The sequence below is a fragment of the Geotrypetes seraphini genome, chromosome 2 (genome assembly GCF_902459505.1).
Source record: "Geotrypetes seraphini chromosome 2, aGeoSer1.1, whole genome shotgun sequence".
NCBI classification, from domain to species: Eukaryota; Metazoa; Chordata; class Amphibia; order Gymnophiona; family Dermophiidae; genus Geotrypetes; species Geotrypetes seraphini.
The window spans coordinates 22,495,233-22,522,504 of NC_047085.1; the positions used below are offsets into that span (position 1 = coordinate 22,495,233).

Below are 27,272 nucleotides of genomic sequence, written 5' to 3' on the forward strand. Positions count from 1 at the left end.
ATTTTGGTATGTTTTCTTTCTGTTTTACTTGAAGCAAGAGGATTCTTGTAAAACAATTTAAATTTCAATAAAGATAAAATAATAATAATAATACTACAATGATGTTAATATTAGTACAATGTTTGCTTTCTTCATAGGGCAGTACAGACTTATAGGCATATCCGGTTTATGTAATATCCTATCCAATTTGTAATTCTCAATGCCCACCTACGTTTCTTTTCTGCTCTGTGTCTATGAGTTTCTTTAATTTGCTGGGGCCTTTTATAATATTGCATGTCTCTTCTGTTATTTTTGCCATCCTCCATACATACTTCTCAGGACATCCTCTCTTTCCTACAGGTTGGCAATATTATCATTCATTTAATATAATAGATTTTGCATCAATTATTCTTATGATAACTACATTAATTTACTCTGTCATTAGTGTTATATGATGTCCTACCTCCCTCATATTGGCATTGTTACCAAGACTTATAATATTGCTACTATCCTTTTTGGTGTTTAAAATATATTCATAAAGGCAGAGGATATAGTCTCATTTGTTTAAAGTGGCTCTTCCTGCCAGAGCTTGATTTATTATGGGATATCAATCTCTTTGTTAAGAGTACTAATCTCCAACCTGTTGTGACTGATCTCGTCATTGCCTTTTTGGCATTTTATTAATATTCTCCTTAATACATTTTGGATTTTGCCTAATCACATACAATGGCTGCTTGCAGTACTTAACCTCCTGCTTAGGTGTGTAATATTTGCGATGACCTAAAGACTTAATTTTGTCTCTCCAGTGTACCTCTTAATTTCTTACTCACACAAGTTTTGTCTTCATAGATTATGAATCTATTGGAATCAATTAGTCTAAACAGACATTTTCTCCACATAGAAATCATATTATTAATGCTGGTTTTTCTATTGTTAATACTACTGCATATGCTGTGGTTACTTCTTTGATCCTGCTTGCTTGTTTTATATTAATGTTATCTTCCAAACTTTACCTATATGAGGTATTTACATTATATTACATTACATTACATTACATTACTGACTTCTATTCCGCCCGTACCTTGCAGTTCTGGGCGGATTACAAAAGAAATAACTGGACATTTCCATGAGAATTACAATTTAGGGTTTTGGATTACAGATAAGATGACTGGGAAATTACAATTTAGGATATTGTATACAGAAAAGATGACTGGACTATTCCAGTAGATTTAAAATTTGGGGAGCTGTTTGCATGCAATTTTAGAGCGGATTACAAAAGAAACTAATTGGGCATTTCCAGGAAAATTGCAATTTAGGGTTATGGATTACAAAAAGGTGGCTGAACAATTCCAGTAAATTGGCATGGTTGAGACTTTGAGAAGAAAGAATAACAGGAGAGGAAGAAGGGTTTGAGGGGGAATTTACACGGAAGGGGAAGACCAGGGTTAGAGGTAAGACATCTGGATAAATTTTTTGAATAGCAGGGTTTTGATTTCTTTTCTGAAGGATTTGAAGTTGCTCATTGTTATCAGCAGGTTGGAGATGGTATAGTCAAGTTTTGCTGCTTGTGTCGCTAGTAGATTGTCAAACATCTTCTTGCGCTGATTGCCTTTGAGTGGGGGAAGGTAAAAGGGGTCTGTGTTCTCCTTTGTCTAGTAGTGAGGTTTTGATTCAGGCGGTTGTTTAGGTAAGTGGGGGCTGTGCCATTTATTGCTTTGAATAATAGACAGTATAATTTGAATTGAATTCGTGCTTATATTGGTAACCAGTGTGAGTCTAGGTAGGCAGTGGTGATGTGGTCAAATTTACTTAGCGAGTAGATCAATCTGAGAGCAGTGTTTTGTACTGTCTGTAGTTGTTTTATCAAGGTTGTGGGGCATGGTAAATAGAGGATGTTGCAGTAGTCCAATAGACCTAGAACTCAACTGTATCAAAACTGACCGGTTGCAATTTAGCTAAATTATCAAGGCGCTAGGGAGAACACTGAATATAAATGATAATTAACACTGTGCTTTGTGCTTTTTAATTTTGTGGTTACCATTATATATTGTTAATAAGATTATATTGTCTGTTTATAAAAAATGAATGGAAGAAATTGCATTACAATTAGTACTATTATTATGGGGGTGGGGTCTGGGGCGGAGCTTCTCGGTTGATATTTGTTAGACTTAGGGGATACTTACTTGGCTTGAAGAAGTTGAGGAACACTGTTCTAGAGTATACATACGAGGTCTTCCAGTCTCTTCTCATACATCTTTTGTTGCAAGCCCCATATCATTTTTGTCACCTTCCTCTGAACTGCTTCAAGTTTTTTATACATCCTTATCCAGATACTGCCTCCAAAACTGAACATAAGAACTGCCATCAAGCCCAATATCCTGTTTCCAAGAGTGGCCAACCCAGGTCACAATTACCTGGCAAGATCCCAAAGAGTAAACATTTTATGTTGCATAAACTAGAAATAAGCAGTGGAATTCTCTTGATCAATTAGCTGAATGGTTATTAACAAATAAGTTAAAAATAAATTCACAGAAAACAGCCATAATGATTTTCTCTCCCGGGACTCCTCTTTCAAAACCAACATGTTTCACCATGAAAGAAAGTGCTCTTTCATACTGCACGTCAACAAAATTCCTAGGGCTGACTATAGATAACACACTGTCATTTCACTTACATATTTCTATTTATTTATTTTATTTTATTTGTTTTCTATCCCATTGTCCCCAAAAGAGCTCATAACGAGTTACAGGTTAAACATACATAATTTCAGTACAAGTTAACAATGAGTTTTTATCCTAACCTGACACATACCTAGGGAGTCTAATATTAAAATACACAATACAGTATACCCCCGTGAATTTGCGGTTCGCAAATCGTGGACTCAGTTTTTCGCAGTATTTTCCTACCATCTCTTCCTGGCTACACCAATCAGGAGCTACTTTGACACGCAATCTGGCATGTCAAAGCAGCTCCTGATTGGTGTAGCCTGACTTTAGTTCGCGGAAGAGGTGGTCGGAGAATACTCGGAACGATCCTGCACCAAATTTTCAGCACCCGCTGCCCTCTCCTAAACCGCATTTGCGGGTTTTTGAAATTTGCGGGTGTTCCTGGAACGGAACACCCGTGAATTTAGGGGGAGTACTGTATGCAGTTTACCAGTTAGTTTACCATAGTTATCCTTACAGTACAAGGTTTTCTAGAGTAGTTAACTCTTCTTTTCTTACCTTACATCATCTCCATTCCATTTGCTCTTTTCTTAATTGTAATAGCCTGCGTGTTCTTTTACATTCTTTAATTTTCTCAAAAGTTGATTACTGCAATTCCATTCTAATACGTTTTCCACATTACCAGCTTCATAGACTTCAATTTGTCCAAAATACTGCAATCCGTATGCTGTATAACTGTTCAAATTTTGATCATGTAACCCCCTCCTAAAACTAGAACATTATTCTTCCAATTACTTACAGGATTCTATTTAAACTTTCCAGATTCAAACGTCAGGACTTCCTTGTTTTTAAACTACTCTACTGCTTCCCTTTGCTCCCCAGAGGACACGTTGATCTACCCAGCAAAATCTTTTGAACATCCCTTCTTTTAGACAGGTATTCTTAGACAAAGAGACTCAAGTTTTTCTATCATAGCGCCAGTTTCATGGAATTCACTTCCCTTCTATCTCAGATTGGAAAAATCTTTTAAAATCTTTGTCACAATTGAAAGCCTATTATTTTGCACTGGCTTTCAACTGAATTCTGGCATAATTCAAAGTTTAAGAACCTCAGTTTGACTCTTTATTTAAACATAAAATTTCACCTACCCTTATGCTCATTATCCATTTCTTGCCTTCCTGAATATATTTTGTAACTTCCTTATACCGCTTTCCATTTGTACCTGTAGGTCTTGTTTTGTATTTGTTCGTCTTTACTATTTTAGATATTACGTTACATTACATTGGTGTCTTCAATCCCATTAATACCTTTCAGTTCTAGGCAGTTTACAAAAGAATTGGCCTGGGCATTCCCAGAGAGATTACAAGGTTGATAGTTGGAAAAAGCATTAGGATCTGGGGAGTTGAGAAGGTTTAGTTAGATCAATTGACAAATTTCTTGAATAGCATGGTTTTCAATTCTTTCCTTAAGGTTTTGTAGTTGGGCGTTGTGGTCATCAGATTGGAGATGTGGTGGTCTAGTCTTGCTGTTTGGGTTGCTAATAGTCCGTCATATATTTTTTTGCTTTATATGCCTTTGACTGGGGGGTGGGTAAAGTGTGCCTGTGTTCTCCTTGGTCTGAATGTGTTGTTCCTAATTAGGCAATTGTTTAGATAGCTTGGTCCGTCTCCATTCAGGGCTTTGTATAGGGTGCAGTAGAATTTGTATTGTATGCATGCTTGTCCTGGGAGCCAGTGTGAGTCTTGGAATGCGGCAGTAATTCTTATTTCTTCAGAAAGTATATCAGGGATGTATTTTGTACTGTTTGTAGTTTTAATATGTTGGCAGGGCATGACAGGTAAAGGATGTTACAGTAGTTCAGGAGTCCGAGGATTAGGGACTGGACCAAGAGTCTGAATTGTTCGTTTTGAAGTATTTTCAAATTTGCCTTAAGTTGCACATGACTGCGAATGCTTTCTGGATTGTTTTGCTGATTTGAAATTGCTTGGTGCACCCCCAATTTAAATTGTAAACTGCATAGATTTTACTTCTGTTTATATTTGCGGTCTATCAAATAAATTAAACTAAACCTTAAACCCTGTTAAGCTAACTGCTTAGGAAGCTGCTTAGGAAGCTGCTTAGGAAACTGCTTAGGAAACTGCTTAGGAAACTGTGGAACCACGGGGTGGGAGGGGATGTGCACAGATGGATCGAGCACTGGTTGTCGGGTAGACTGCAGAGGGTCGGAGTAAAGGGACAATACTCTGACTGGCGGGGAGTCACGAGCGGTGTGCCACAGGGATCGGTGCTGGGGCCGTTACTCTTCAACATATTTATCAATGACCTGGAAAAAGAGGCAAAGTGCGAGGTTATAAAATTTGCAGACGATACCAAACTGTGCGGCAGAGTTAGGTCTAGGGAGGAGTGTGAGGACCTGCAAAGGGACCTGGACAAGCTGGAAGACTGGGCAAACAAATGGCAAATGCGCTTTAACGTGGAAAAATGCAAGGTCATGCATATAGGGAAAAAGAACCCGTTGTTCAAATACAAATTGGGGGGGGCATTATTGGGAGACAGCAGTCTTGAGAGAGACTTGGGTGTGCTGGTAGATGCATCACTGAAGCCATCTGCACAGTGCGCAGCAGCCTCGAAAAAAGCCAACAGGATGCTGGGCATCATAAAGAGGGGCATAACAACCAGGACGCAGGAAGTCATCATGCCATTGTATCGAGCTATGGTGCGTCCACATCTGGAATACTGCGTTCAATATTGGTCGCCGTACCTCAAGAAGGACATGGCAGTGCTTGAGAGAGTCCAAAGGAGAGCAACGAAACTGGTAAGAGGGCTGGAACACTGCCCATACGCCGAGAGGTTGGATAGGCTGGGGCTCTTCTCTCTGGAAAAAAGGAGGCTCAGGGGAGATATGATAGAGACCTTCAAGATCATGAGGGGCATAGAGAGGGTGGATAGGGACAGATTCTTCAGGCTGAAGGGGTCAACAGGCACGAGGGGGCATTGGAGAAACTGAAGGGAGATAGGTTCAGAACAAATGCAAGGAAGTTTTTCTTCACCCAAAGGGTCGTGGACACTTGGAATGCGCTACCGGAGGAAGTGATCAGGCAGAGTACGGTACAGGGATTCAAACAGGGATTGGACGGATTCCTGAGGGATAGGGGGATCGTGGGATACTGAGAGAGGTTCTGGGATGTAACACAGGTATAGAAAGCTAACCAGGTAATAAGTATAGAAATCCAACCAGGTCGTGCATGTGCAAGACCGGAGGGTTAGGACTTCGATGGGAAGATAAGACTCAATGGGAAACCAAGGTGGCAAGGGGGCCCCTTCTGGTGACTCAGACAGGCCGTGACCTGTTCGGGCCGCCGCGGGAGCGGACTGCTGGGCAAGATGGACCTGTGGTCTGACCCAGCGGAGGCACTGCTTATGTTCTTAACACAATCTCTGGCAACAAATTCCAGAGTTTAATTACGTGCTGAGTGAAGAAATATTTTCCAGAGTTTAATTACGTGTTGAGTGAAGAAATATTTTCTCCGGTTTGTTTTAAATCTACTATTTAGTAGTTTCATCACATGCTCCCTAGTCCTAGTATTTTTGGAAAGAGTAAGCAAGCGATTCACATCTACCCATTACACTCCACACAATACTCCAAATGGGGCCTCATCAACGACTTGTACAGGGCATCAACTCCTCTTTCTTCTCCTAATTATGACTCTCTCTGTACAGCCTAGCATCCTTCTGGCTACAGCTACCACTTTGTCACACTATTTCATCGCCTTCAGATCTTCAGACACTGTCACCCCAAAGTCCTTGTCCCAATCCTTGTATATCAGCCTCTCACCTCCTAGCACATACAGTTCCCTCAGATTTCTGCTCCCCAAGTGCATCACTCTGGACTTCCATGTATTGATTTTTTTATTTGACAAATATTAGACCATTCTAACTTGTGCAGATCCTTTTCCATATTTTGCACTTCCTCCAGGGTATTCACTCTGTTACAAATCTTGGTATCATCTGCTGCATTAGGGCACCACATCAGAACTGTATCAAGCATTAATGGACAAATAACATGGTTTTGCACCCTAACACAGCTTGATATCCTCCCCATTTAATTGAATATTTGCAAAATAGCATTTAACACGCTACTGAACATAAGTGCATAAATAGTAGTATTCTAAACATTGATGTAAATAACATGCCGAAATGTGAGTGTCTTAAGGGCTGTCTTAATTTCTTAGAAGGGATAGAATAATTAAATACTCATACATTTAAAGTTTCAAGAATTTTTAAACTATAAATCAGCTATACTGTATATGATATGTTACTTTGATGACCTATAATCAGGGCCGGATTTTCCTATAGGCTAACTAGGCTTCAGCCTAGGGCCTCAAGATCAAGAGGGGCCTACATTCAAATTGTTAGCAAAATTAAAATTACACTATTCTAAAAACAGTGAACACTAAAACACTGAACCGAAAATAAGGAGAAATTCTACGCTTTGGGATCGGAACCAGCTCCGGCCGCAACGGGGCGCCGACTCGGCTTCTCCCTTTCTTTTTCTCGCCCTGGGAGGAGGATCGGGGAGGGAAAGATGTCAGTCCGGAAACAGCTGGACAAAGCCCAGCCCCGCGGGGAGAGAGGCAAAACGTGGATCCGTCAGGACAGGGCGGCCCAGACTGGCATCAGAGGGGGGTGAGGGGGTTTAATGGAAGGCAGGCAGGCAGGATGGCATGGGGGGGTGTTCAATGGAAGGGGGATGGGAGGCAGGCGGGCATCGGAGGGGGGGTGAGGTGAGGAAGGACGCACTGGGGGCACTGTGGACATAGGAAGGGGCAATGTTGTGTGTTATGTTTGATTAGTTATTGTTACAAGTACTATATGTATGTGGTGCTGAGAATAAATGTCCAAATAAGTGTTCTCGACTTTTTTTTATTTATTATCCGTGTCACATTTTTTATAAAGGTTAGTACCAATAACAACATGTTTCATTTAACATATTGATATATATCACAGTAATGATGTATTTTATTATCTCTCATGTAATTTACAAACTTAAAAATGGGAGGTGAAAGGGCCTCATAAGTGGAATAGCCTAGGGCCTCTTTTCATCTAAATCCGGCCCTGCATATAATAATAATTTTATTTCTTGTATACCGCTATACCGTGAGGTTCAAAGTGATTTACAGTATACATACTATAAATATGCAATAAAAATTGAAATAAATGAAAAAAGGTACTTAGAAATTCCCTAACTGTCCCGAAGGCTCACAATCTAGCTAAAGTACCCAAGAAAAATAATTATTAGATAAAGCAGATAGAAACATAGAACATAGAAGATGACGGCAGAAAAGGGCTACAGCCCATCAAGTCTGCCCACTCTGCTTACCCACCCCCTGTCTATGCCCTAATGACCCAATTTCCTTATCTTGACCCTCGTAGGGATCCCACATGGGTATCCCATTTATTCTTAAAGTCTGGCATGCTGTCTGCCTCGATCACCTGCACTGGAAACTTGTTCCAATGATCAACCACTCTCTCTGTGAAGAAATACTTTCTGGTGTCGCCATGAAATTTTCCGCCCCTGAGTTTGAGCGGGTGCCCTCTTGTGGCCGAGGGTCCCTTGAGAAAGAAAATATCATCTTCCACTTCGACACATCCCATGAGGTACTTAAATGTTTCGATCATGTCTCCCCTCTCCCTACGTCCCTCGAGAGTGTAGAGCTGCAATTTGTTCAGTCTCTCTTCGTACGAGAGACCCTTGAGCCCCGAGATCATCCTGGTGGCCGTCCGCTGAACCAATTCAATTCTGCGCACATCTTTACTGTAATGTGGCCTCCAGAATTGCACACAGTACTCCAGATGAGGTCTCACCATGGCCCTGTACAACGGCATTATGACTTCAGGCTTTCGGCTGACAAAACTTCTATTGATACAACCCAATATCTGCCTTGCCTTAGATGAAGCCTTCTCCACTTGATTGGCAGTTTTCATGTCTGCACTGATGATTACTCCTAAATCTCGTTCTGCTGAAGTCCTAGTTAAAGTTTCTCCGTTCAAGAAGTACATCCTGCATGGATTTCCGCTTCCGAGGTGCATAAGATTATTTCTGGATATGTTACATAGGAAATTATTTCTGATTACATTTCATAAGAAATAACGTTACATAGGAATTTCATAACATAATAAATTACATTTCATGGGAAAATTAATTCTGGTTACATAGCATAAAAGCTTATCTGATTTTCATAAAATGTTAAGTAGAAGGTTATAGTGGAAGATAATATGGATTAAGTTGATTATTCGAAAAACCTATTGCTTATTAGGATATAGAGAGGATGATACCAGGGAGTAGACTATACATGGGAATGTTATAAAGAGAGTAGGCGAAGGAGGAGTTTAAGTAGGTTGAATATACTTTAAGAATAGGAAAGTTTTGATTTCTTTACGGAAAACTTTAATGTCAGATGTTGTAGATAACAATTTGGAGATAGAGGATTCTAGTTTTACTGCATGTGTTGCTAGGAGGTTATCATATTGCTTTTTGCGCTGAGTGCCTTTTAGTGATGGATAGGAAAATATGTTCTGTGATCTTCTTATTCTTGTTGGTAGAAGACGATTTAGGTGATTGTAGAGATAGGTGGGTGCCGTACCATAAATTACTTTGAAGAATATACAGTATAGTTTGAATTGAATTCTGGCTCTAATCGGTAGCCAATGTGAGTCTATAATTTCTTCAAAGTATATTACTGAAAGTTAAACAGTTTTTATAGTTACTGGAAAGTTTTTCAGCAAGGAGTTGCCACACATCTAAGTAACTAATTATTTTTGTACCTTTATTTTTAAAATCTTTTATTTTTGTTTCTTTGTTCAAAATATAAGTCATTTATAAGCTTGGGCTGGGATAAATAAATGCAAAAGATTACAGCCCTATTAAGTTGGAATGCAGTTTCCAAACCAGTAGGAAAGTTCCCAGAATAAAAAGGAGTCCAGCTGATCTCATTTGCTGCATGAGTAATGTGGGATGGTTTTTCAGTGTTCTGAATGGGAAGGTTTTAAAAGTTGATCTAACTTCTTTATTAGGAATCCCACAACTTTGGTGTTAACATGAAAAAAATGCTTCTGCAAAGGATTGGTTATTTTACTGTCAGGCATGTCAGTATGAAAATAACCTGACCAACTAGGTGCCGTAAATAATGAAATATGTGAATCTGAGTGATGTGAGAAACTACCATGCTTTAAAAGCTGTCTTCTAAGTATTTAAATATGGCAAATGTCCAAGATTAACAATCCACATTGCAGAATGGGGAGGAGGCTGCAGCAGAGGCAGCAGTGTTATATTCAGCTGCATATAATCATGTTAATACTCTGAACTGTGGTAAGTAGGAAAGCAATTTGGGATTTAGATTTAAAAAGTAGCTTTGTAGTATTGTCTCCCTGGTAGCTGTATTAAACTGTGTGAAATGTTCTTTAAAAAGTATGATTGTAAGATAATTTATTGAATAAAATTATATAATTGCCATATCAGTCTACTTCAGTAGAGAGAAATAAAGATCACTAAAGAAAATTATAACCTTATATTGTACAAATTTAACACAAGGAAATGTAAAATCTCAAGAAAAAGTTAGTACAGTCCTTTACGTACCAAGCTGCTGTGATCTGCAATGGATTACTATTTGAATTATGGATTCAAAATGATCACATGATGTTTTGTAGAAGATTGAGCATTTTCCTTTTTAAGAAAATGTTGAATATTTAAATTTGTTATTATATATGTTGCATGTGAGATCCTAGTAATATCTAGCTAAATTTTTTGTTATCTATGTAGAACTGGGGTGGTACGAGTACTGTGAAATATAAGTTCCTGTAATAGTATTATAATTCTCTAATGCTAGTCACGATGTATTGAATTGAATTAAAAATTTAAAAAGTATGTCCATGTCCTGTAACTTGCTAGTTGTATTTTATTTCTGTAGAAGAATCTGTGCATTTGCTTTTTTAGATTTGTTTTCGGATTGGAAAAGATCTAATTTAAATCTAATTATACACTAATCTGTTCTTTGGTTTGCTAGTATGCATGCCATATGTTATATGAATATGTAGTAAATTGGAATCCGTTTTTACAGCAATATATGACAAACAGCTTACTGTAATTTCAGAGAATTGTTTAGCTGTGAAAACAATTGAAGAGATAATTTGTTAGTCTTACTTGTAAGTTGTGGGAAGGGTGACTTTTGTTTGTTGTTTTGGTTTATGTTGTTTGAAACTCAATTATCTTTTAAAATACTACAACAAAATTATAGTTTCAAAATATTTAACATTTAAACATTCTTCACTTATCTATCTTTTTTTTTCCTGTCCTGTTTGATTATAGAAGTACATATGCGACATTCTTAATTAACTTAGTTGAGGTGAAGTACTTTTAAAATCTTTACTCCATCAGATTTAGGAAACTTTTTTTTTTTTGTTGCTTTAGTACAATACTGGAAGAAGAGAGGCAACAGCAGGAAGAGCGAATGAGAATGGAATCAAGACGACAGGTCACAGTATCTTGGGATTCTGGAGGATCTGATGAAGCTCCCCCTAAGGTAAACTATTGCCAGTCAGAAAACAAAGAGTCTATGCTGAAGAATTTCTTAATTTATGACATGTACAATACTGTAAAAAGGGTATACCATAAAATGGAATATGGAAATAGTGCAGTATATAAGAAATGCAATTATTCTTCTCCGATTGTAACTTTATTACATTGCATTAGTGATTTTTATTCTGCCATTACCTTGTGGTTCAAGACGGATTACAGAAGAGGATTTCTGAACATGTCCAGAGGTGTTGCAGAGTAGAGTGGGTTGCTTCAGAGCATTGAAATGTTTCATACGGTTGTTTCATACGGTTAGTCTTCATGGATTCCTTGAATAGCAGGGTTTTTATTTCTTTTCTGAAAGTTTTGTAGTCTGGGGTCGTGATTAGTAGATTGGAGAGTTGGTGGCCTAGTTTTGCTGCCTGTGTGGCTAGAAGGCCATAGTACAGTTTTTTCCATTTAATGCCTCTCATTGGAGGGTATGTGAATGGTGTCTGGGTTCTCCTGTGTCTGGTTGTGGTAGTTTGGATTAGGCGGTTGTTCAAGTAGGCTGGGCTGTCACCATTTATGGATTTAAATAATAGACAGTAGAATTTAAATAGTATTCTTGCTGGAATTGGGAGCCAGTGTGAGTCGAGGTATGCCTCGGTGATGTGGTCGTGTTTTCTTAGTGAATAGATTAGTCTCAGGGCTGTGTTTTGTATTGTTTGTAGTTGTTTTATCATTGTTGCAGGGCAGGGGAGATGGAGGATGTTGCAGTAGTCAAAGAGACTATACACAAAACTGCTGAGAGAAAATGAATGTAATTTAGAACAGTGTTCTTGAACCGCTGGTCCATGGACCAGTATCAGTCCGCAGAAATTTCCTGCCAGTCCACAGGGCCAGCACGTGTGTTGGGTCCCAGATAGTGCTGTTCAGCTGCCGGTCCACAGTGCGATCGATGTGGCGATGTCTTCAGGCCAGCTCCCTCTTCCTCAGTGCTACAGTGCACAAAGCCATGGGCAGAGGCTCCTACGCATGTCCTGCGTCAGATGGAAGGCTCCCAGATGAGGAGCGGGATGCTGCTTATGGTTTTGTGCATTGCAGCACTGAGGAAGAAGAAGCCGGACAGAAGATAACACCAGGGGGCAGGCCAGAAGGCAAGGCACAACATGGAGGGAGGGAGGGAGACAACAACGGTGGGAGAAATGATTTTATTTTTTAATTTAGTGATTGATTTACATCTGCTGTCTGTTCAGGAAGAAATGCATTTGTTTCTTTTCCTCTGGGGTTGTACTGCATGCAGAGTCTTGCACCTTAGGGTTTGTTTGTATGTACCGTAAAACCTTGGATTGCAAGTAATACAAGCAAAACATTTTAATAAATTTTAACTTGATATACAAGCAATGTCTTGCAATACAAGTACATACGGTATACACGCATCACAACTGAGCTGATGTTCTTCTCTCTGACACTGCAAGAGTGTAGTGACTTTACAGTCTACGGCCCAGAAATATCAAAGAAGCGACAAGTTAATCTAATCATGTATTTTTTAATGAGTATAATTTATGAGCAGACTAGATGGACCGTTCAGATCTTTTATCTGCCGTCATTTACTATGTTACTATGACTTGTCTAATCAAGCAAAGTTTTGCAATACGAGAACATACAGTATACACGGGTCACATCATCACAACTGAGCCAATGGTTCTTCTCTCTCTTGGCGCTGCGGGATTGTAGTGACTGTTCTAAATGAGTGAGGTCTTGCAATTCAAGTACATATAGTATTTTGTATTAAAATTTTGGGGTTGTGGAACAAATTGTCTGAGTTTCCATTATTTTCTATGGGGAAATTTGCTTTGATATACGAGTGCTTTGAATTACAAGCATGCTTCTGGAACAAATTATGCTCACAAACCAAGGTTTTACTGTATTAGTACTTTTAGTTTTTGGTCCTATATTTGCATGGGGTTATCTGTGTTCTGGTAGGAATGAATATTCAGAAGCATACAGTGTGCTTTGTGGAGTTTAATTTTGTGGTTAACCATTATGTGTTGTTAATGCAATTATATTGTGTGTGTGTGTGTGTATATATATATGAAAAATGAATGGAAAAAATGATGTTACAATTGGTAATCTAATCTTCTATTTCTGCGTCGCACATACCTAATTAGGCTCAAGGCGACTTACAAAGAGAAGTAAGAGGGAGTGGAGAGAGGCAGGGTGAGAAGGGGAGGAGACATGGGGGGAACTTTTGGTAGGGAAAGAACAGAGAATTCAGGTGTCAAAGAGGTAGGTTTTCAGTTTTTTTCCGGAATGTGGTGTAGTTGGGTTCTGTTCTGATCGTTTCAGTGAGGTCATTCCAGGTTTTCACCCCTAGGAAGGTGAGCATGGAGTGAAAGATTTGTTTGTATTGGAGAGTATTAGTATTAGTACTTTTATGGGGGTGGAGATGGGCGGGGTCTAGCCCACAACTTAGCCCACTGTTCTTCAATTGCCGGTCCACAAAATAATTATTTTATTTCCACTGGTCCATAGGTATCAAAAGGTTGAAGAACACTGATTTAGAACATTAGAACAGAGCCAGAGTTATAGAATTATAGAATAAAAGCAGAAAGGAGATACAAGAATACTGAACAGACCAATGAAAGGAAGGTGAACTGTAGTAATATATGGCAGATTTAGGGATATGTTAAGTCTTCAAATGAGCAATAATAAAGGTTATGGAAAAGACTTCATAAAAATAAAAAAAATTGAAGGGACTGAAAAATTAGGTGAGGTTTAGAATTCTGAATGAATTGAATAAGGCAATTTTCTCTGAAGACAAGCAGGCCATTAATATTCTCATATCTGAGTGACATCATCTGATGGAACCTTATGCGGACGCCAACTAGAATCTATAGCAACTAGAAAATTTTAGCAGCATCTCTGCACACAAGTGCAGATACCTCAGTCTTTTTTCTTCTACAGAGCTGAGAAGTCACGTTTGTGTGGTCGCTCTTTGTATGTAACAAAACTTTTGTTTTTGTTTCTAGATGAGTGTGCTTTCTTAATTGCCTATGCCACAAAAGTATAGAAAATGCTATCATTCCCTTTGAAATTTGCTTTTCTGACTAAAACATTGTTATTTTGAAATTTACCTTTTTTTACAGGCAGTAGGTGCCTGCTGCACTAATTTTGACCATAAACCTTAGTAAAAGGACCCCTTAGAGTAACTTCAAGAAGTTTTTAGAACTTTCTATCAATATAAATAGTACTGCGCTGGCCTGTTCCCTGATTGTGGTGGTGGCAGTCTGTTCCACGATTGCGGCGGTGGTGGCGGCCTGTTCCCCAATGGTGATGGCTCGGGGAAGGGCAGGGAGAAGTAAAGAAAGAAAGGGGGGACAGGGAGACAGAAAGAAAGAAGGGAAACGGGACACAGACAGAAAGGGGCATGGAGAAAGAAAAGAAAGAAAGGGGGCACGGAGAGAGAGAGAAAGACAGACATATAGAAAGAATGGGGGCATGGATAGAGAGAGAAAGAAAGAAGGGGGCAGGGTGAAATAAATAAAAGTTGGGGGAGGGAAGGAGACAGATGCCAGACCAGGGGAAAGGAAGGAGGGAGGAAGGGAGCGAAAGGAAAGAAAGAGATGTCAGACTATGGAAATAGGGACAGAAGAAGAGAGAAGGGAAGGTAAGACATGGAAACGTAGATTTTGAAAAAAAAGCAGAAAAATTGAATATTAAGTTAATGCCAAAGATGGATGCAAGGCAGAAAGTGAAGACAGAGAGAAAACCAGTCAAAGGACAAGAAGACCCTGGAAACATAGTTAAACGCACAGAAAAATAAAGTCACCAGCCAACAAAGGTAGGGAAAATGATTTTATTTTCAATATAGTGATTGAAATGTGTCAGCTTTGAGAAAGGAAAGATATTAAACTTTAAATGTGAGGGCTGCAGAAAAAATAGGGTACTTGGAGTGCCACAGAAAAAAATAGTTAATGACAATTTTGCATAAAGTAAAACTCTTTATAGTTTATAAATCTTTCCTTTAACTGTTAAAGGAAAGATTTATAAACTATAAAGAGTTTTACCTCATGCAAAGTTGTCATTTCTTTAATAAGACATTAACTATTTTTTCTGCGGCCCTCCAAGTACCTACAAATCCAAAATGTGGCCCCACTAAGGATTTGAGTTTGAGACCACTGCTTTAGAGTTACCATGGCTTTGGCGGTATATAAGAATAAAATTATTATTATTATTACTATTAAAAAGTAGGCCTAACTACCGTATGTACTTGAATATAAACTGAGATTTTTGGACCAAAATAAGGGATAAAAATGGGGGTCTCGGTTTATTTTTAAGCCCCTCCTCCCTAGAAGACCACTGTCACTGCTGTTCTCCCACTCCAAACTCCCCCTGAGGCCACCAGCATTTCTGCCCTCCATTACAACCCCTACATCGAGGCCACTGGCACTACTATTCTCCACTGCAAAAAAAAAAAAAAAAACCAGGCCAGTCAGTGGGAGGGAGGTAGTGGACAGCAATGTTGATCATCTTGGGCATGAAGGAAGGAGAGCAGTGCCAGTGGCCTGGGGGATGGTTTGCAGTGGAGGATAGCAACACCAGCAGCCTTGGGGAGAGAGGATTTGAACTGGAAGGTAGCAGCGCCGGTAGCCTCTTGTGGGGGTGGGGGGTGGTGTTTAGAGTAGAAGGCAGCAGTTATGGTGTCCTCAGGGGGGGTTAGAGTGGGAGAGTAGTAGTGAATGTGGTTTTGGAGGAGGGGGTTAACGGAGAGTGTACTGTATTATGTAATTTATTTTTAAAATAAAACATGGTACTGGAAGATTGGAGAGTGGCCAATGTACCACAAATTTTTAAAAAGTGTTCCAGAGGAAATATGGGAAATTATATACAGGTGAGCTTGACGTCGGTGCCAGGCAAAAATAGTAGAGACTACTATTTTTTATTTATTTTTAAATTACAGAACATATACAAAGGCATGGATTTAGTCAAAGAAAACCTTGCCTCACCAAGGTTATTAGGCTTAGGAGTAATCTAAGAAAATACTTTTTTACAGAAAGAGTGATAAATGCGTGGAAACAAAAACTGAATTCAAGAAAGCATGGGACAGGCACATGGAATTTCTTAGAGAGAAGAAGAGATTCTGGATTCTGTGGATGGGCATACTGGATGAACTATTTGGCCTTTCTCAGCAATCAGTCATCTCCCCCAAAGTCATGGTTTTCCCAGTAAAAGAAGGTCTTACATTATCCTGCCCCATAAGACTTAAATCTATCTCAATTCAGACCGTCTAATCTGGGGGTGCCCAAAAGGTTGATCTCGATCAACCAGTAGATCGCAAAGGCAACGCGAGTTGATCGCGAATTCCATCCCAGGCTCCGCGATAGACTCGTGTTGCCTTTGTGTTCTCCCTTGTTCTCCAACATCACAATAGGCCATCAGCGACTAAAGAAGCGCCAGGCACGCCAGCCTTCCCCCCCCCCAAACGTCAATTCTGACGTCAGAGAGGACATTCCGGCCCAGCCAATCGCTGCCTGGCAGGCCTGGAACTTCCTCTCCAACATCAGAATTGATGTCAGGGAGAAGGCTGCTGGCCTGTTGCAGCGTTGGAAAACAAAGAACTCAGCAACAACGTCAGCATTGGCTTGGGGGCCTGCCTGTTCCCAGAAGTTGGCGGTGGCTTGGGGGCCTACTCCCAGACATTGGCAGTGGCTTGGGGGCCTGTTCCCAGACGACATCCCCGGCGGTGGCTTGGGGAGAAAAAAAGGGGAGACAGAAAGACAGGGAGGCAGGACAGGGAGACAGAAAGAAAGGGGAGGGCAGGGAGACAGAACGAAAGAAAGTGGAGCAGGGAGACAGAGAGAGAAAGAAAGTAAGAAATGGGGGCAGGGAGAAAGAAAGACACAGAGAAAAAGAAAGGGGAGGGGGCAAGGAGAGAGGAAGAAAAAGTTGGACTCATGGAAGGACAGAGATGTTGGTTGGGGAATGGAATGAGGTCTGGAGGAGACGAAGCATGCAGGAGGCAGAAAGAAGGGAAGAAATATTGGATGCACAGTCAGAAGAAGAAAATGCAACCAGAGACTCATGAAATCACCAGACAACAAAGGTAGGAAAAATGATTTTATTTTCAATTTAGTGATCAAAATGTGTCCGTTTTGAGAATTTATATCTGGTGTCTATATTTTGCACTATGGCCCCCTTTTACTAAACCGCAGTAATGGATTTTAGTGCAAAAAGGAGCCTATGAGCGTCGAGAGCAGCGCAGGACATTCAGTGCAGCTCCCTGCGCTAAAAACTGCTATCATGGTTTAGTAAAAAGGGAGGGTGTATATTTATCTATTTTTGTATAGTTGTTACTGAGATGACATTGCATATTTTAAAGTCATCTGCCTTGACCTGTTTGAAAAACCCCCCGAATATAAATGATAATTAACATTTTCTCTGCATACAGTGTGCTTTGTGTTTTTTATCATTTTATTGTTGGTAGATAATTTTGACTTGGTCATTTTAAAAGTAGCTCGCAAGCCAAAAAAGTGTGGGCACCCCTGGTCTAATCCATTAAGTTACTTGGGGTTGTCTTAGACGGAAAACTTACATTCCACAACCAAATAAGCTCAGTAGTAAGGAAATGCTTCTATCACCTCCGAATGATAAGATCCCTCACCACTTTACTTGATCAACCTTTATTGAACATTCTCATTCATTCCTTAGTCCTATCATATCTGGATTATGGTAACTCATTATATAAGGGTATCACTAAGAAAGAAATAAGACTTTTCCAAATAATTCAAAATACCGCTGTAAAAATTATTTCAAAAGCACACAAATACAATCATGTCACCCCTTTCCTGATCAAAGCTCACTGGCTTCCCATTGAGCATCAAATCACCTATAAAATTATATTACCTTTAAAACTAAAATTGCCGGCCAGAGTTCATTAACAGGCTACTGATCCCTCACACTACTCAACGTGCCTTACGTTCTTCGAATCAAAATCTGTTGACTATCCCCTCATTAAGAAACATCAACACTATGAGATCCAGTATTTTCTCAGTTACAGCTTCTACAATCTGGAATTCGGTCCCCAATCATTTAAGATAAATTATGTCCCTTGATAAATTCAAAGCTAATTTAAAAGCATTTCTTTTTAAAGATGTGTACAATCTATGATTGTCCTTTTAAGGAAGTTTTTGTCCTTTTAAGGAAGTTTTTGTACTTTCTTAAGCCTAGCCCCGTTGGCTGAAGTACCTGCTTTGTCCCTCCCCATTGTATTTTTCCTTCCCCTTCTTTACTATCTAAATATTGTAGTTCCTCCCTGTTACCTTTCGTACCAGTAAGTCATTATCTGTCTGTTGGCTTTCTTGTTACTGTATAGAAAATTTGTTTTTAATGTCTTCTTTTAATAACACTTTGTAAAACTGCTTTGATATTTGATAAGGCGGTATATCAAAATTTTAATAAACCTGATATTTATATGTTTCTTCGAAGGGGTGAATAAACGTGGGTAAAGGTGAGTCAGTTGATATTGTGTATCTGAATTTTCAAAAGGACTTTGTAAAGTACCCAGGAGGTAATGTACTATTGTGAATTAAGAACTGGTTAAAAGATAGAAAACCAAGAATAGGGTTAAATAGTTAGTATTCTCAATAGAGAAGGGTAAATAGTGGGGGTTCCCTAGGAGTCTGTGCTGGAAACATTGTTTTTTAACACATTTATCAATGATCTAGAGATGGGAATAACTAGTGAGGTAATTAAATTTGCTAATGGCACAATGTTATTCAAAGTGGTATATTTAGATTTTAGCAAAGCTTTGACAGTGTTTCACACAGACGTCTAATAAATATATTGAGTGCCTCTAGTATGGGTCCCAAAGTGATGGACTGGGTCAGGAACTGGTTGAGTGGAATATGATAGAGGGTAGTGATCGAGAAACGGGATGTTACCAGTGGTGTCCTTGAAGGTTTGGTTCTTGGGCCTGGTCTTTTTAACAATTTTGTAAACAATATTGCTGAAGGGCTGACTGGTAAGATTTGCTTCTTTACAGATGATACCAAAATCTGCAATAGAGTAGACACCCCTAATTTTGTAGAAAACATAAGGAAGGACCTAGTGAAGCTTATGGAACAGTCTGAAATTTCGCAGCTAAGATTTAATGCTAAGAAATGCAAGGTCATGCATTTAGGCTGCAAAAGCCCAAGGGAATGGTAGAGTTTGGGGGGTGAAGAACTTTTGTGCATGAAAGAAGAGTGGGACTTGAGTGTAATTGTATGCGATGATCTTAAAGTGGCCAAACAGGTTGAAAAGGCAATGGCGAAAGTTAAAAGGATGCTAGGGTGCATAGGGAGAGGAAGGACGTATTGATGCATCTATATAAGACTCTGGTGAGACCTCATTTAGAATATTGTGAACAATTCTGGAGACCACACTTTCAAAAAGATATAAACATGATGGCATTTGTCCAGAGGAAGGTAACTAAAATGGTTGGTGGTCTACGTCATAAGATGTATGGGGACATATACTTTGGAGGAAAGGCAGAAGAAGGGAGATATGATAGAGATGTTTAAATACCTAAGTAGCATAAATACACTTGGGGCAAGTCTTAAATTGAAAGGAGTCTCCAGAGTGAGAGGGCATAGAATGAGTTTGAGGTGATAGACTCAGGAGTAATGTAAGGAAATACTTTTTTACAGAAAGGGTGATAGTTGCATGGAATAGCTTCCCGGTAGAGGTAACGGAGACAAAGACTGTGAATTCAAGAAAGCGTGAGATAGGTACGTGGGATCTCTTAGAGAGAGGAAGAGATAATGGTTACTGTAGATGGGCATTTGGCCTTTATCTGCCATCATGTTTCTATGACATTTTAAACAATGTTTGTTATTCCTATTTACAACTTGCTTAGTAGTTTGCAATCTTTAAAATCTATCTGCTATGCATTTAAGGACACCTGATCAACTGTAGTCTATCTTGTAACCTCGCTAACAGAATGACTTATCTTCCCTGTTTTGGTGATACCTTTTAAGGATATCTTGTTCTGAATCATGTACTTTTGAGCAACTGTTGGCCTTCCCTCAGTTTCTAGTTTAAAAGCTGTTCTATCTCCTTTTTAAATGTTGATGCCAGCAGCCTGGTTCCATCCTGGTTAAGGTGGAGCCCATCATTGCAGAATAGGTTCCCCCCTTCCCCAGAATGTCACTCAGTTCCTGACAAATCTAAAATCCTCTTCCCTGCACCATTGCCCCATCCACCCATTGAGATTTTGGAGCTCTGCCTGTCTCTTGGGTCTTGCACATGAACAGGGAGTGCTTCTGAAAATGCTACCCTGGAGGTTCTGGATTTTAGCTTCTTACTAAGAGCCTAAATTTGGCTTCCAGAACCTCTCAACCACATTTCCCTGTCATTGGTACCCATATGTACAAAGACAGCAAGCTCCTCCCCAACACAATCTAAAATCTTATCTAGGTGACGCATGAGATCGCCACCTATGCATCTTTTCAAGGACCTAGTTCAGATGTCAATTCAGCAAAGAGGACACACTTGGAAGTCTTAGATAAGTGTAAATCTAGTTTGATAGCTTCTTTACCACACTTAGATTGTGGTGCTTTGGTTTTCACCAGGATTGCACCTCTGGTAGATCTGTTGGAAGAACTTCCACAGGCTTATACAGAATATACTGTAAGTAGTACAAGACTCCAAAACAGTAATAGGATCCTTAGTTGTAACAATAAGAAAATTGGGAAGACGATAGATCTTAAAGTTCATATTTACCATGTTATTTTTTGATTCTTTTCTTGGGAAATAGTCTGTTTTCAAAGAACTATGTCTCTCTATAGTGAATTCTTTATAAATATACCATCGAGATGAGATTAAATTTCTTGCAACAGGAGTTATTTGCTTAAGTAGGAACACATTGGGATCTAGAAAAGATTTTCATACTATAATAACCACGATAAATGCATTTAATTGTGTGTGTTATATACTTATATTATCATTCTAGTCCATTCACTTAATGTCCTTTTTCTGTTTGTAGCCCAGCAGACCAGGTTATCCCAGTCCAAGATCAAGTGAAGGTTTTTATCCAAGTCCTCAACATGTAGTACAGCCCAACCATTACCAGGTAAATATCATATTAAATTTTAATTGATTGCCTTGGTGGTCAACTTTATTTTCATTGAAGAACTTTGTGTGATCAATCAGTATTTTCCTTTTTCTCCCTGTTACCAATGGATATAGATAGATGTCACTTCAAAAATATACATCCAATAATTTACCCAGCACTACATACAGCAATAACTTCAAACCCCAATCATACTCAAAATTGGAGAAAAGACCTCAGTGTCTAATAGGGGTGTTCTCAAAAACATACAACTCCCACATAGACAATATATATTCATAGAGACAAGAACTAAACTAAACTAAATCTTAAGTTTATATACCAAATCATCTCCACGGATGTTGTGGAGCTCGGCACGGTTTACAAGAACTTAAAATATAGGAAGAGAAGGAAAAAAAAAAAGGTTTACATGAACTTATATATAGAAGAGAAGAGTAAGGGAGGATAGAATTACATTTTAGTGAAAAACCAGGTTTTCAGTTGCTTGTGGAATAATTGGAGGGAGCCCAAGTTCCGCAGCGGGGAAGGTCGTTCCAAAGACCTGTGATTCTGAAGAGAAGGGATTTTCCCAGTTTGCCTGCATAGCGAATACCATGTAGAGAGGGGAAGGATAATTTATACCTTTGGGTGGGTCTGGTAGATTCAGGACTCGAGGAGTTATAAGATAGTGGGATTAAGGGAGGAAGGATGCCGTGAATGATCTTAAAAGCCAGGCAGGAGCATTTGAAATGGATTCTGGAAATCACTGGGAGCCAGTGAAGTTTGGCTAGGAGTGGGGAGACATGGTCAGACTTGCGTTTTGCAAAGATCAATTTGGCTGCAGTATTCTGGATTAGCTGGCGTCTTTGAAGACTTTTTTTTTGATAGGTTTAAGTAGATGGCATTGCAGTAGTCTAATTTGGAGAGGATGATGGATTGGACAAGGACGGCGAAATGTTGTTGGCAAAAATAGGATTTTACTTTCCTCAGCATGTGGAGGCTGAAAAAGCATGATTTAGCCAAGGAGTTGAGGTGGTCATTGAGGGAGAGAGAAGAATCGATAATGATGCCAAGGACCTTGCTTGAGAACTCAAGCTGCAGTGCAGCGCCTGAGGGTAGTGCGAAGAGGGTGGGCAGGTGTTCTAATTTTGGGCTGAGCCAGAGTAATTTTGTTTTTGATTCATTCAATTTCATCTGTACCGAGAAGGACCAGGAATGGAGTCTCATTATGCAAGCTGTAATGTTCTCGTGGAGGTTGGTGAGGTTCTGGTCTGTCTCAAGGAGGACAAGGATGTCATCAGCGTATGTGTAGATTGTTTCAAGGGGGGATAATTGGAGGACATAATTTCAGGGAGGACATATAGATGTTAAAGAGAATAGGGGATGGGGTGATCCCTGAGGGACACCGCAAGATGGTGTCCAAGGAATGGACATGGTGCCATTTGTGTTGACAGTGTAGGAGCGAGAGCGTAGGAAGTTTGAGAACTACTTTAGGATGGTGGATTCAATTCCTATCTCGGAAAGTTGATAAAGTAGTATGTCATGGTGGACAACATCGAAAGCTGCAGAGAGATCGAATTGTAATAGGACAGCGAATTTGTTATGAGAATGTAATTGTTGCACCTTAGAAATTAAGGAAACTAGGAGAGATTCAGTGCTGAAGCTGGATCTGAAGCCATATTGGTAGGGATAGAGGATGGAGAATCTCTCTAGGTAAGAAGAGAGCTGGGTAGCGACTATGGCCTCTAGCAGTTTAGTTAGGAGAGGGATATTTGCTATGGGGCGGTAGTTAGATGGTAAGGAAGGGTCGAGATCGGCTTTTTTCAGAAGAGGGGACAAGGCAATGTGTCCCATTTCTGTGGAGAACAGGCCCGATAGACACATCCTCGGTCAAAAAACTCCAAAGGTGAATGGAAAACTGTACTCTGCCTAATTCATTCACTATAGCATTCACTGTTGCATAAATATCAAAACATTGTCACACTTATCTGCTTATTAAGTAGTCTTTGTAGTGCTGGGCAATAGAAGCAGGAAAAACCCGCAAAGTGGAGCATGAGCAAAGTGCAAAGCGGCTACTGAATCCCTGCCGCCTGCATGTTCCATATGTGTGCATTTACCAGTAATTTTTTCTTATTTGATTCTTTAAACTTTTTGGCATCTCCATCGCCTATATTCAGATTCACCTGCCTCTAGGAGGTCTTTTTCTTATTTTATCAGCCTCAATACATATACAGTTTCTGGGAATTCTCCTTTTATCTCTAGCAGAGCATGGAATTCCCTTATTCATTTTTTTCCCTTATGTTCCTTCCCTTGCCTCCGCGCTCTCATATAAGACACTGGGTTTAGGTTTTGCGAGGCAACGCAAATGTTTCTGACTTCTTGGAACTCAACTCTCCCTCCATCCCCTTTCTAAAGCTAGGGAGTCCCACATGTAAGAATATGCTGCCTGGGACAGCAGGCAGATATTCTCACAATTTGCCCACCTCCCCTAGTTGGGCTTTTTTACTTGGGCATAGAACTGACTATCTTGCGAGCTGGCATTGCGTGGGAAGGCACATGCACTGTGCGGGCTGTCTAAAAGCTTGTTAAAGTGATTCTACACTTTTCACTGTCTGTGTGTGACATCACCCACATGTGAGAGTATCTGCCTGTTGTCCCAGGATAACACCTGTTAAGGTAAGTAACTGTGCTTTTAAGTAAAAATAAATATATTTTTTAATATGTAAAAAAAGTACAGTGAAGAACACATTAAAAATTTACTTGGAGGCATGTGATGTGCTAAGCAAGGCAGGACATGTTTCTGCTGAGCTCCGGGGCCCTCACCCTCATTGGACCCCCATCTAACCATTAAAACAACAATAATGTGACTTCAACATCAACGTAGTGTATGGTCAACTGCCATGCGATCCCCGTTGTATATAAGTGGAAAATCTGCACATAAAGACAAAGAAAGAGGCAAAGCCCAAAAGCCAGATCCCAAAATGGCAGCTGCTGTGGATAAGCCCGCTCTGCTGCTTGCCTCCAAATACATTACTGCAATTACCACTGCTGTGGTGCAAGATTTGGACCCCCGTTTTGCTCAGCTTTCTGGTCAATTGTCTAGTCTTGAGCAGTTGCTCACTGAAACAATGCAGCAAACTGGTGAGCTGGAAGCTCGAATGGCAGCAGTTGAAGATGAGGCAGGCTCGGCGTCAACAGAATTAACTACCTTGCAGGAGCAACTTCGTTTGCATGCTGACTCACTCTGCTTTGAGAGCACCTAATGGTGACTTTTATAGCTACGGTCTTTGCCAAATTAGGCTTTCTATTAATTTGAGGAGCCAAATTAGCCATGCTCTACTCACTACAGGGAGCAGGTAATTGTGAGTCTGCCTGTTTAGACACACTATCTGATTCTCTCCTGATGTTACTCGTTTGAAAAATGTTTCTGTTAGTATTTGATCTGCATTTAAGGGAGGCTTTGTATTGTTGGGTACAGGGACTTCTTTAGTATTTTTTTTTTTTCCATTTTGAGGAACGATGGGGGGGTGGGGGTCTCTACATCCGAACTTGACTCAAGCATCTTCAACCTCATTTGAGGCTAGATGTTCTGGACAGGGTGGAATATGGGGAAAACTGGTGGTAGAACTTGTGGGTTTAGGGCCCTCAAGTTTGGGATTCATGTCTTTCTTCTGTGTTCTCTAAACATTATTTGTAGTGCAAGGATGGCTGTGTATTTGCTTGCTTTGTATTTACTCAAATATTCTAATCACTAGGGTTTTCTCTGGCTATTAGGTCATTTTCTCTGCATATCTTATTCTCATTGCAACTATCTTGGGTGGAGGCTCGGCACCCAGGATTCTCTGTTATTTGTGTACTGGCTCTCACAGCATTTGTATACTGGCTCTCACTGCATTAGATCTCTGTGTGCCCTCCTCTAAATTGAAACTAGTCACTTAGAATGTCTCTGGGATTATGTCACCAATAAAAAGAACTAAAATTCCAACCCAACTCGAGCGCCTTGTGGTAGATATAGCCTGTTTGCAAGAGACTAAGTTCACCAACAAAGAACATCTTAAACTAGGGACCTCATGAGTGGGACAGGTCTTCTATTCCTCTAATTCCCAGAAAAAAGGAGGAGTGGCAGTCTTGATGCTGAAAGGCTTTATAGGTCAAATTACCCAAATCAAAAAAGATATATATATTAGATATCTCTTACTGCGAGTAGAGGTATCGGGGCTGACATTTTATTTACTGACAGTCTATGCTCCTAACATTTATGAATATGCTTTCTTTCGTAAAATGATTTAATTATCTACTCAACCCACACAACACCCAGTAGTAGTGGCTGGTGACTTTAATCAAGTACTAGACCATCTGTAGACAGAACTTCACCACAACATGGGAATATTTTGAGCCCTCGCAAAGGACTCCCTTTTCTGTGTGACACTTTGGAGCTGGTAGACCCTTGGTGCCTCTTAAATCCATCTGTCAAAGACTACGCTCACAAGGGCCTACAGTTCGATGTCTCCGAAAGACTATATATTGACTTCTCAGTCTTTATTTCATGTCTCCTCACTGCTACCATTAGCCCCATCGTGGTCTCTGATTACGCTATCTGCTTAATATAATTTCACATATCATTAGCACATGAAGGCGCATCTAAATGGTGGTTTCCTTCCTTCTTGATATAAGATAAACACTTTCATACTTATTTGCAATCTAGATATGAGGAATGTGCTCTTCACAAGCATAGGGTCAATCCCGTCTTGTTTTGGGAAACCCTTAAGGTGGTAATAAGAGGAGATATCATCCAATATATGATTACTAGAGCCCGGCAGCTAGCTCAGGGCATCATACTCCTCGAAAAACAACTTAGGAAAGCGAAATACCATTACCTCCGCAACCTAACTACCCCTGTCTGGGAAACATACTTAGCCACCCAGGCGTCATTGAATGCCCTGATTCATGAACATACTAAAAAAATAACTTTTTCATAGAAAATATAACTTTTACCTTTTTAGTAATAAACTTGGGAAATTCCTGGCCCAGATTACAAAAACATGGCAGGGTACCACTTACATTTCAGCACTGAGGGATAGTAAAGGCATCTTGCATCACAGAACTCGGGCCATTGCCACTCTCTTTCACGATTTCTTTAAAACCATGTATTCTGCACCTCAGTCCAATTGGGGCCCCCAGTCCACTGATTACTTAGAAGATTCAGGTTTGCCTCATCTCATGGATGCTCAGTTGGCCAAATTGAATGCCCCTCTAACAACTAAAGACCTACAAATCGCGGTAAAATCTTTATGGAACTCTAGACTCCTGGACCCAATGGGTTTACTTCAGAGTTCTATAAATTGTTGTTCCCCCAGGTACGTGCTCAGATTCTTTTCTCTCTTAATCGCTCCATCGCGCAAGGAGGATTTTCTTAACACTCTAATGCTGCATACATAACTTTACTTCCTATGCCGGGTAAAGACCCTCATTATCCAGAGTCTTATTGGCCAATATGTTTATTTAAGATTTTATATACCGCTCCTGCATTTTACTGACCTGAGTGGTTTACAATGTATCAAACTAAAATGAAATTAGGTACTTGAGAAAAACTACCCTATCTGTTCCGAAGGCTTACAATCTAGCTAAAGTACCTGATTAAAATAAAAATATATAATACATTTTCAAGGTCAGAAATCAAAGAAATAGAAAATAGAAATAATGAAAGAAGATACAAAATTTAAAATAAAACATATTTAAGAGAGAGAAAACTCTCTGAGGCGGCTTGATAGTAAGTTCAGTCTGCAGAACCAGGTCAACCAGCCGCCACCAAAGAAGCAGGACCAGGAACCATGCCAAAGAAGACCACCATGACACTAGTCAGTGGACAGGCAAGGCCAGGCGCCGCCAACAGCAGACCCCTGAAGTGAAGTTCAGTTTCCCTTCGATATGCTAAACGACGCAGGTGCAGGAGTGTAAGTCCACCGAGGAGAGGGGGAGAGAG

The 27,272-nt window shown here is 39.9% G+C and overlaps 1 protein-coding gene across 15 annotated transcripts in view; it reads left to right on the top strand.

Annotated features, from left to right (window-relative positions):
* Positions 1-27,272, top strand: part of PTK2 (protein tyrosine kinase 2) — a 779,173-nt gene that overhangs the window by 600,047 nt on the left and 151,854 nt on the right. For all 15 annotated transcript variants that reach the window (XM_033930844.1, XM_033930848.1, XM_033930835.1 and 12 more), the window contains 2 exons: positions 11,113-11,224; positions 21,227-21,313. In XM_033930844.1, the coding sequence (XP_033786735.1) occupies positions 11,113-11,224; positions 21,227-21,313 (199 nt within the window). The remainder of the gene's footprint in view (positions 1-11,112; positions 11,225-21,226; positions 21,314-27,272) is intronic.